The sequence below is a fragment of the Arachis hypogaea genome, chromosome 18, assembly GCF_003086295.3.
Source record: "Arachis hypogaea cultivar Tifrunner chromosome 18, arahy.Tifrunner.gnm2.J5K5, whole genome shotgun sequence".
Taxonomy (NCBI): Eukaryota; Viridiplantae; Streptophyta; class Magnoliopsida; order Fabales; family Fabaceae; genus Arachis; species Arachis hypogaea.
Window position 1 is genome coordinate 13529109 of NC_092053.1, and position 12253 is coordinate 13541361.

Here is a 12253-nt window from a genome sequence, read left to right on the forward strand (position 1 = left end):
ATGCAACTAATGTCTTTTCATGTTTATTGTTGTTTGTTTGAATTGTTATTATTGCTTTCTTGTCTTGGTAGTTATAGATTTTATTATTCATTCAATTTACCATGCTTTTCCTTTTATGTATTTTAAGTGTTTGTTAAAATGACCTTCTTAGTTTTAGAGTAGAATTTTGCAATCTTGGCTTGGAATTGAGGACTTAGGAGACCTTAAGTCATTGATGTCCAATATTGATTAGTAATTTAGGGTTGTTAGTTGGTTTTATTTCGACTGACGCTAGTTTTTCACTAAGTCTAATTAGTGAGTTGGCTAAAATTTGTGGATTAAGATCAATTATACCTATTTGACTTTCCTCCGATGTTTGGAGATGACGAAATGGAATTAACTCCTCTTAATTATCATGTTTGTAGTCAATAACTTGAATAGAAAACCATAATTCTCAATTCTTGCCAAGCTATCTTTTTAGCATTTGAGTTCCCTTGTGTGTTCTTTATTTTCTTGTCATTTAATTTCTTATCTTTTAATATCACAACTCTCTTTTTTTTCATAACCAATGATATGCACATCTCACTGCAATTCTTTTAAGAGACAACTAAAATTTAAAACTCTCAATTTTTATTGAATTGAATTTGTGACCATCAACAAAACTCTGATACAGGTCATTTGCAGTTTAAATTTAAGAAAATCTAAACAACAAACATGTCACTTGATAACAAATTAATAGGTCTTCAATTTCTAATTAATTTAAGTGACAAACATCCCAATTCTAAATTTTGACGGTATTAACAAGTCAACCATACCTAGATAAATTTATCCAAAATTTTATCCAATCAAAATCTATGCACCAATCTTTAACTAAATTAAATACAACATATAAATTTTATATTTTATCAAATCAATTAATGAGTCAAATCAAATTAATTTATCAATTGATCCAAACATGACTCATGTCACCTTAAAATTAAAGTACTAGAAAAGTACTCAATCAGACTTAAACATTCCATCTATTCTTATAAAGATAAAAAGAAATAATCAATAGAAGTTCACCACAAAAAACTCTAACTCCATATGGCATGTATTGAATCAACCACTTTCGGAAACTCATGAAAAAATTTAAAATTTAAAATTCTGTTAGTTTGTTAATGTAGTTTAAAATTTAAAATTCTATTAATTTATTTTGCTTTTGTGTATATATACTGGTAGTTATTTTTTTTTTTTTGAATAAAAAATATACTAATTATCTTTATATATTCTCTCAATTTTATTATGATATCAGAGTCAAATTCTATGCTGATGACCATACATAATTAAAACAACCAATCCAAACAATTCACCTTTACTATTTTCTCGTTTTATGTTAAAAGTAATTTAAGATTAAATATAGGTCAAGTAAGTTAATTTAGTATTAATTAACATTTTTGGGTTAACGTTAAGTAGTTAATTATGTATATTTATGGTTTACGATTTATTGGATTAGTTTAGGGTAATAAACTTCATTATTGTTTATAAGTATTTTTAGAAATTTTATTAAATTTGATTATTAATTTTATTTATTAAGTTTTAATTTTTACTAATTTTATCTCTGTTTTAGGTTTTTTTTTTTTTTTATTTGAATATTGTGTAGCGTTATCGTGGATTATTTGTGCTGCTTATATACGTGGGTTGTTCATGTAGTATCGATGTTAATTTTCTATCTCCAATCATGTTAAATTATTTATGTTTTATGTCAGACTTACTTTTTGTAAGATAAAATTTTAATACAGAAGTGGGAGAAGGTTTCCTAGTGGTGCCTAACTCAAAGCCTACAGAATCAGGGTCACTAGTTTCATTTGGCTGACGGAAAGGGATGCTCGAGATGCAGACACGGAGTCTCTGAGGTGTATGCGACAACAGATGGTTGTTTACAATGAGCAAATGCGAGCGGGAACAATGGTACTGGAGGTGGCTCCTCCTCATCTACACTTGCACCAGCACCCACCAGCAAGACTATCAAGAGGAGGACGACAACAACGATTATGAGGATATGGGTTTAATGTTTTTTTTTGTAGTTTGACATTACTAACATATTGTATTGTAGTTTTTAATTTTAATAAAACATATTTAATTTTCATCAATTTTTAATTTAAATGTTAGTTATCATAAAATTATTTAGTTTCATCAGGTTATAATTATATTAATTATAGTTAAAAAATATTACTGTTGAATTTTGTATGAATAAATCCAATGATATAATAATTTTTTTTAATATTATTTTATTACATAATATTACCGCCGAAATTTCTACCGTAATTAGAATGCAAAAAATTTAAAATGGCACCAACTTTACCATAAGATATTTTCTAGTGGTAATAAGCAAATAAAATCTACCAATAAATAGTTATTAGCGACATTTATACCGTCAGATTTCATTCGACGAAAATATTATTATTTGATTTTTTTAGAATTTTGGCAATAAATCTGACAATTTCATCATTTTTTGCAACCAAAGTGATTTTTGAAATTGGCTGCTTGAACCAAAAAAATATCAAATTTTAATTACACCATAAAAGTCTCTAAAATTAAAAAAATTGTACCACGTTGGTCTCTACCCCTTTTTGTTAAGTGACTCGTGACGCCTAAAGTATCTTGGCACATACCTTTTCACGCTGGACTAGATGAAGCAACATTGCTTTATTTTTTACACTAAATTCTCAATGAGATAACATTATTTAATTTTAATGAATAGCAAAACGTCTTGTGCCTCACAAAAAAAATATACGACCATTAAACTTAAATGATGATGTCGTTTCATCAAGAATTTACACTAAAACTATAACATTGTTTCGTCTAGTCCAACATAAAAAGAATGTGCTAGATTACCCAGTCGATAGAAAAAGGTGTGAGACCATCAGTGCAATTTTTTAAATTTTGAAAACCTTTCTAGTACGATTGAACTTTTTTTGGTACAAACCGTCAACTCCAGGGGTCGCAGGGCTTAACTTGCTTTCCGTGCTTTGTGAAAATTTTTTTTTTGTTACAACGGGGCCTAAGGCCCAAGAAAAGCAAACTAAGAAGAAACTAAAGATTCGGGTTGAGGAACCTTGAAACATCACAATTTTTTTCATTTTCATTGTCATTTTCACTCTCTATTTTGAAAACCATTTTCAAACTGACTTGGTTTTTGCTCTTTCTTTGGGCCTAAGCCGAAAAATGGACTTTTGTCAAGCTACAAAATTCAGCCATTCAGGTAATACCTAAAAAAATATATAGCTATTCAGGTAGAAAGGGACATATGGATCACGTTTTGTAGCTATGGGCTTCAAACACTTCTAACCTATGACCAAAAAGTATGCACCTTTAAAGTCCCTTATAATAACAAACCAAAAATGCAAACGTTGTGATATAGTCATGTAGTGTTCGTTGATGTTGACTAAATAATCCAAAGTTTCTCATTGATTAAAATTACAAAATCAATTTATAGTTTAAATGTACATGCATAAATACCATTTTGTTTTTCAGTTTTTTTTTTTCCAACCTCACTTATCTTTCCTCCTTAATATATATATATATATATACATTTAAATTTAGGTTATATTTTAATCAAATGATGATATACTCAATTTTTTTCATAAAATATTTAAACTATTCCCTTTCATATTTAATTAATCAAGGTTTGATAAAAGAGATTAAGGTTGGAAATAGTGAATTAGAACAATTTCTAATTGAATACACTATCCACAATCAGCTTGTTCATATTTAAGAAATTGATAGATAGACTAAATTCTCTTCACAAAGGACAGTATAGCATTATAACTATAAATAAATACAAACCAATCTAAATTCTTACTAACAGATTTTTTTATTTTTTTAGTTAAAAAAAAAAGGGCAAATATGTTTCCATGACCAACGTAACATCTATCTAATTTACCCATTGGAGTTTTCGTCCATCATCAGTGCATTACTAGTTGCTATGAGAAACTATCTGTTAGAGGAGAAAGAAATATCAGATCTCTGGATCCCACTAACGAGAGAGAGAGAAAAAAAAAAAAAAACATGAACAGTAGAAGACACAATTATCCAAGGTCATGCCATGAATATTAACACTAGCAGACATTTATAAAACATAATTAAAGGAATTTATAGTATTATTTGAATGAAATCACTTGTTTTTTCAGACAATGGATAAGATTTTCAATTATTTATAACAATAATTAATAAATAATTTTATTGATGATGAACAATCAAGACATATGCATCATGTATTGCATAAACCATAAAAAGTTTTTGTATAAATTCATGCAGTGCACAAACTTTGTTTACTCGTAATCATGATTACCATTACTTGTATTATATAAACAACATTTGATATTTAGTAATCTCAATCTGGATTAAACAAAGTCCAACACTAATTTCTTTCAATTCTGGTGGTCCCAACCAAACCTATAATCCAAATAAAAAAGTTTTAAATTTTGATACCTCTAATTTGGTGAGGGACTGAACCAGAAAAATTGGACATGGATGGTTTGACCAATGCATATACAAATAAAATGCAAAACTGTTTTCCTTTAGCAACATTATTACTTTACATCACAAGTTCCCAACCCCCTCAACTCTATCTCAATAATTTTTTTTTCTTCCTATCTCGTTAATTTTTATTTTCTCCTTGATCTTTGTTCTTTAATTGTTTATCCTAGCAAACTTTGTTGGGCTTTTATTGCCCAGACTTGGTGTCATTGAATTTGAATTTGTCAGTATTTCTTTTACTTTATTTTAATTTGCTATAATTATATGGATGAGTATACAATGACTCAATGAGTGAACATTGCAAGAATGAATCATAGCATCCACCATGCAACCCAAACCCTCAACTAAACTGATCACATTGTTTACCTTAATATCACCAACATTTAATAAAACAAATAGGACAAAGATCAGACATCTGAACTTAGATATTCTGTAAGCTTTGTGGTTTTAGTATAATTATTATAAGATAAACAGAATATAAAATTCTACAGTATTATTTCATATCAGATAGCAAAAATCAGATAAAAACTAAATACTTAGTCAACCCTTTAGCTTTTCTAGAAAGTTTGGCAGCACAAGTGGACCTTGCTATTCACATCCAAATGACAAAACCAAGTGACAAGCACATAAAAGTTACATATAACTGGGAAGTAAAACAAACATCCAGCAATGATGACAAATATAATAGAAACCAGTCAAATGAAGTTTCCTTCTGTTACAATTCTAATTTCCAAACAGAACAAAAATATTACCTTTAAGATTTTTAGTAAACATTTAAGTGTCCTAATATCTTTAGGCACAATATGTATAAAAAAAGCTACTTCTTCAATCATATATTTATATTCCATGTTATATGGGGAGTTAGAAATATATAATTCTATGTCTAATTCTAAAGATACAAAACAACGGACACATTACCTTACAATCTTACATTACGAGTCACCCCCAATAAAAAGTTAAAAACCAAACGCAGCATTTCAATTCAAAAAAGAGATGCAAAGACACAAAAGCAACAACAAAACTATGCAAAAAACTAAGCAATTAAAGCTCACCAGCAGCATCATTAGAAGAGTGATTATTGATCTTGTGTATGTGAAGCTGAGTCTCCATGAACAGCTTCAACCTCTGACACTCCAAATCCTTAGCAAACTGCATCCTTTGTTTCTCCAATTCAACCATTTGCTTCCTCTTCGCCGCTTCAACTCTCTCATATATCTCACCAACTTTCTCAATAGCATGTGCCAATTCTCGGTACCCAATTTCCCATTCTTCATCGTTTTTTGTTACCCTTCTCCTCTTCTCGCTGCTCCCCTTTGAATCTTCACTCTCCGCCGCAGCCGCCGCCACCGCGGCGGCCGCAAAAGCCGAGAACTTCCGGCGAAAATAAGTGTCATCGGAACTCATCGGCGCAGGTCGCTTCTTTGTTCCGGATCGGGGACCTACCGGAGTCACCGTCCACGGCGGCGGCGAAGGCTTCGCCGCCGGAGGGGATTTAAGGCGAGGTGAGGATTTCACCGGCGGGGACTGCTTTTTCAAAGGATACGTGTCTCCGATGAGAGAATCGATGCGGTGGAAGAAAGCCCATGTGCCGGAGTATACGCGTCCGTCGCCGTCATCGTCGCCGGCGGTGGAATCGGAAACCCTAGCCCTCTCGACCTTGTACTTCTTTTTGAGGGTGTCGATGCGGTTCTTGCACTGGACATCGGTGCGGCGGTGTCTCGGGTCGTGGCCGTGGGCGGCGTTGACGGCAGCGGCGACTTCCTGCCAGTGATTTTGGCGGAGACTGCCGCGGCTGAGGGAGAGGTAACGGGAACCCCATGCGTCGATGAGGGTGGAGGTGGCCTCCTCCGACCAGCAGTCTTCCCGTCCGGGGAACGGTGAGGGCCGAGTCGTCGGCGGCGGAGGAGGAGGAGGAGATGATGCGGGTGCGGCATCAGGAGATGGTGCTTCAGCGGGGGATCCCATGGGGAAAAGGTGAGGCGCGGGTTGTGGTATTTGGAAGGAGTAACGGTGGTGGTGGCGGTGGCGGTGGGTTCGGCAGAGAGAAATTACGGTTGGTTGGTTCGCCTGAGAGACAAAGCTTTGGCAATGTACTTCGTTAGGCCATTAACGTGCGGGAAACACTGCTTTTTGTTTTTTCGTTGGAATTTCTTTTTGGGCCTTTACTAGGAAGGAAGGCCCTTTGGACAGAACTGGGTTCGAGTTTATGCACTCTTTATGGGCCTTTAATACGGTTGTTAGGGTTTAAATTAGTTATAAACGTTTTATAATAAAAAAAAAGTTGCTTTTGATTCTGAACCAATAACAGATCGAGGTCTATGGACATCGAAGGATGGATTAGCGGTATTTGGGCCTACTATTTTCAATGATATGGTCTAAACAAAATCAATAACATTAGATTTAGAAAATACATGACCAAAAACCGACAAGATTTAGCAAAAAACAAAAGAATATGGAAAAGCTGTTGTTGGATTAGAGGTCTATTAGAATTTGGAAGTGGTGATTTTGGTTGTGTTTTGGAGGGGGCTTTATTTATGATGTTAACACCACAGCGACAAAAACTATAAACAATTAAATGTCTTCTAAAATAAGGGTTAATTAGATTATCCCAACAAATTATAGCTCAAATGGCATAGTCTTCTCATTTTTACATAAAGATTTTATAATCATATGTTTTATGTATTTTTATATGTCTTATTTTATTTTATATAATTTTAATATGGATTTTATATTTTAATACATATTTTATAAAATAGTTCATTGATTATATAAGTTTTAGAGGATAAATAATAATGGTCAGTAATACAGGAAAGAAAAAAAGAGAGGATCTTGGAGTTCTCTAATAGCTAATTTTACTCTATTCTTTTTTTTTTTTAAAAGAAGCTTCCAAACACATTTTGTATCACAGCCTTCCTTCTCTTTCATGTCAATGTCACACCTTAATTGCCATCCCCTTAAATCTCACATCACATTGGTTTATGACAGGGTATTATGTCGTCAATTGATCCATATAGGCAATAAGGAACTAGTTTAATGACATGGCATCTAGGGATAACCCTCTTCTCCAAAGCTGTATCCTAGAGTTGTGGGGAACCTGGCAATCTCCTCGGAAGACCAACCCATATCCTCCACCAAGAATCTCATTGCTGGCCCGATCCTCTCCGGCGAATATGACATAAAAGCAGGGAACTTTCTAAACGACAAAAGGGACGCCTCTTTTGACCAACCCCATTTCTCCAAAGACTTCGTTTTCCGATCCATATGCAAGAGCACATGTATGGCACTGATGAAACTGCACTTGTTAGGATCAAACCCCATTTCCTTTGCCAACTTCACACCTTTAACAACCCATGATCGGGTGAAACAGAACCAACATTGAGATAGAACTCTGAGGCACACCCAAATCTCTCAAAATCTTTGTGTTGGGAATCAAATTCTTTATCACATCACACAACACAAAAGCCATTGCACCACGCTTCAATGAACTAATAACTTCTTGCTCACTTCGAACAACACTCTTCAGGACCTCATAGCGCGGAATGAGGCACTTCTCCAAGCTCCAAGGCTCCTGGCTAACAGGGTTTGGTTCTCAATCACGAGTTTTGGAAGGTCAACGCGTGAAATCCCAATGGAGGAGAAAAACTTGAGCTTGGGCTTACTGATCTTTTCTGCATCAGTGAGGAGCAACATGGGTCGCTTCTGAATGTACTTAGCCTGCGTTTCGGAGAATCCATATTTTCTGAGGAGGGCTAAGACCGCGTTTGGCTTTTCAGGGGTTTTGAAGTGAACCTTTTGTGACAAAAGCGCGGCGGTTTTGGGAGAGAATCCGCATGTGGCGATTAGGTAGGAGATTGTAAAGTTGCGATCTTTTGGGCGTTTGGTATCTTTGGTTGCGAGTGAATTGAAGAAAAGGAGATGCGATTTATGCTGTTGAAGAAGATTCAATTGGGAGTTGGGGTTGTTGAGGTTTAGGGTTTTAAAGGAAGAAGCTAACCTTGAAATAAGAAAATTGGGCATCATTTCTTTGCATGGTGGAAGCTGAGCTTCAGCTATGGCTGTTCTTCTGAGTGCTAATTTGATCCTCCACCTCCACACATGGTTGAATCAACTCACTGATGCAAAGCTTCAAAGATTCACAAAAGGAGCAGCTACATTGCACTGAATAAGATTTAAGACGAAAAAGATGGCCAAAGCATTCAGCATAGTTTTAAAAGTTAGAAGGTTTTAGGGTTTGTTAAGAGGAGCCGAATTTGAGTGGGAGAGTTGACATTCAAATTAGAGAAACTAATGTCCTTTAAGATTCTCTAAAACGAAGAGGAGATAAAATGATAAAATGGAAATATGGAATACATATTTGAGGGAAGGATTTTTTTTTATTTGAATTATTTAAATATAATATTTACGGAGATGTGTAATCTTTAGTATATTTATGTTTATCGGTTCAAAGTCATATCTCACATATAGTGTCTAAAATCAGGTTAAACTAATATTTTCGATCAGTTGTCAACGTGATATAACTCAAATGACATAGTGCTCTTATACTCATTTAAGAAGTTGCGAAGTCTTTTTATTTTCGGTAAAAAAAAAAAAAACACACACACATATTTCCGGTGAGTTTATATATCTATTATTTTTAATATAGAATTAGTTGATATGTTTTGATTTATTTAGTAATTAATTAGTTAATTAGATATTTAGAATTTATTTGGATGAGAATTGTTGAAAGAGTAGATAATTAGAATTTGATTAGACATATATGATATAATTTTTATTTATTATTTTTCATTAAATAATATATTCTGTTGTGCATTAAATTAGTTAATGATATGAAATAATTTTTATTTGTCCTATTAGTTTATTATGAAATAATTATAATTTTTATTTATTATTTTTAATTAAATAATATATTCTCATGTGCATTAAATTAGTTAATGATATAAAATAATTTTTATTTGTTGTGTTAGTTTATTATGAAATAATTATAATTTTTTATTGGTTATTTTTAATTAAATAATATATTCTCTTGTTCATTAAATTAGTTAATGAATCATGCTTAAATTTAAGTAAATTACATTATTAAGTAAATAATGCATTCTCTTATGTATAGTTATACAATCATCTGCATTAGCTTGTTTAATTAAATTTAATTAAGTTATATTCATAATTATTTTATTTTTAATTTTTTTTTGTACACGGTATTTCTCAACTCGACAAGTTAAGGATTAATTTATCGCAGATTGGAGCTCCATTTAAGGGTCTGACGTTGCGCAATAGGTTGCTGCATGCACAAGGCAGGATTCGAACTCCCGACACTTGCTTAAACGGACGAGTGAGATGACCACTCGACCAACCCAAGTTGGTTTTTGTAATTATTTTATTGTAAAACAATATTAAACGCAATAGGCAATAAGTTTCAGAAGACTAATGAATAGTAGTTGTACAATCACCTCGGTTGCTCTTGGCACGTCGTGTGATTTTGGAGTTTTCGCCGTCTGAGTTGCTACTACCTTATATTAGGGAGGCTGGATTCAGATACGTAGTGGAGTTAAGAGATTTCATCTTCGACAATACCTTATTCTCTGTATTTGTGGAGCGGTGGAGACAAAAACCCATACTTTTCATCTTCCGTGGGGCGAGGTCACCATCACATTCTAAGAGATGTGGCATACTATCTTGGATTACGCACAAATAGTGACCTGATAGGCAGTTGCATAACAGATTTCCAACAGTGTCATAGGGAACCCCCACATGGCAGTGGGTTGCGGATTTGCTCGGTGGGAGGCCTCTACCCCAGCCCAAGGACAAGAAGCAGAATTTCGGGTTGAAGATGACGTGGCTCAGGAACAAGGTGGCCCACATTCCACCAGGGGCTGATGAGGCTACTCTTTGCCAATATGCTAGATGTTACTTATTTATGGTTGCCGCTCCTGGAGGTCTTTAATAGTTGCAGACGGTTGTCATGAGGCTCTGGGATGCTATCTCACACCTATTATTCATTGTGCAGCGCGGTCTGGCGTGATGCGACGAATATTGCTGGGTGCGTGCTATTAGTCATGTCGTGGATCTACATAGGTTCCCAACTTTTTGTCCTGTTGGATACGATATTCTTAGATTTCCTCTTGCTTTGAGGTAATTACTTACTATCTTTGTTGTAATAATAAGAATGTGCATTATTAAAAACTAACGGATCTTTTTTCCAATAATTAGGTTGGCAGAGCTTGGACAGCAAACTCGGGACAACCATCATGAGAGAGGCCTTAGATTGCCTCGCAGGATGGATGATCTGAGGTTTGACGAGGTACGACATTTGGAGTCTTCATATGTTATACACAAATTACTCTTCTAGTGCTTTGACAGTACTATGCGTGTTTCCAGTTCTGGTGGACACCGTATAATGACCCCTAGCTACTGCAGATGACACCCGACTGGATTAGGAGCGCTGGTGAGATTCGGGCATGGAGAACTGTTGTTCAACTAGTGTGATTTTATTTTGTGGAGTTTCATCATGTGGACAAGGTAAAGAGACAGCTTGGCGGTCAGCAGCATCGGCCAAAGGACCCAGTCAATGTCGATGAGTTCTTATTCAGGAAGATGTGTTAGACCTTCCACCAGATGGTCCAGATCGTAGGCGACGAGTTAGGAGACACGTTAGAGATAATATCCGTAAGCCAGCTCGGAAGGCCCGAGCTCATGAAGTGGTGCCAGCCCAGCAGGATGCTTATTTGTCAGATGAGGAGGCAAAGTATACATGCAAGAAGGAGATCCCGAAAGGCCTTCTGGTTTCTACCCAGCCGGATGTCCCATCACTAACGTTATTTGCTAAACATGAGGCGGATATTGCTCAGAACTTCATGTCAGATCTATCTACAGGAGCACTGTAATATGATTTATCTTTCACAGGAGCACAGCAAGATGGCATTTCCAAATTCATGTGTCAAATTGACTTACGTGAGTTGTATGACCCCATGCGTGCACCCCCAAATGTCATGGACGACCTGGCAGGTAGATATCATGGCGGGAGAGATAAGTGGATTCATCAGGTAGGAAAGCCTTCCACAGTGAGACTATGCTCAGGGATTTTCGACGTATGAGGATACACATGCGGCTCCCGTATATCCTCCTGTACCACCCACAAGGGCGTACCAGACTATTTTGCCACCCCCTCCACCTCCAGGTTATCAGTTATGCCCGCCATCTGGTCTTCAGTCATTTTGTTCACCGACCCACTCGACCTTAGCGACAAACACGTCCACCTATATGTAAGACGGGTCATCGACTTAATCACCATTCTGGACAGTTGTAGTTCCTTCACTATATCTCTTTTATAATGCCTTATATCATGTATTTGTTTTTAGGTACTTATAGCCTTTAGAACTCTTGTTACTAGCTGAATTATGTAGTAGTTGCTTATCTTTGATATGTATGTTATATTATTTATCTGAATGCTCTATTTGAAAACATAAAAACTTAACATAATGATGGAAATAACACATTTTATTCAAATGATTAAAGACTTAGACACAAACGTTAAAATTACATAAACTTTTTGAAGTCTACATGAAATAAGGCTACATTGATATTAAAATACTATATTACTGATCTGCTATTGGAGCATTAGGACATCCTCACCTCGTGTGACCTTCCTGACGATAAAGACCGCACACCTTCTCAGATTTCTCAACTGCATCCATCTTATAACACAGTCATGTTGATACCGGTCATTCTTTTGCTTTCCCGCACATAGATGGATTTGGCT

At 35.0% G+C, this 12253-nt stretch overlaps 1 protein-coding gene and 1 pseudogene across 1 annotated transcript; both read right to left on the bottom strand.

Moving 5' to 3' along the window:
- Positions 1 to 3688: 3688 nt before the first annotated feature.
- Positions 3689 to 6685, bottom strand: LOC112771951 (trihelix transcription factor ENAP2). The gene is made up of 2 exons (XM_025816816.3): positions 5550 to 6685; positions 3689 to 3955 (listed from the first exon to the last, which is right to left on the bottom strand). Exons 1-2 carry the CDS (start codon positions 6460 to 6462, stop codon positions 3942 to 3944), a joined length of 927 nt encoding a protein of 308 aa, XP_025672601.1. The 5' UTR covers positions 6463 to 6685; the 3' UTR covers positions 3689 to 3941.
- A 601-nt stretch (positions 6686 to 7286) lies between these two features.
- On the bottom strand, positions 7287 to 8791 carry LOC112771793 (uncharacterized; annotated as a pseudogene).
- Between the last annotated feature and the right edge of the window lie 3462 nt (positions 8792 to 12253).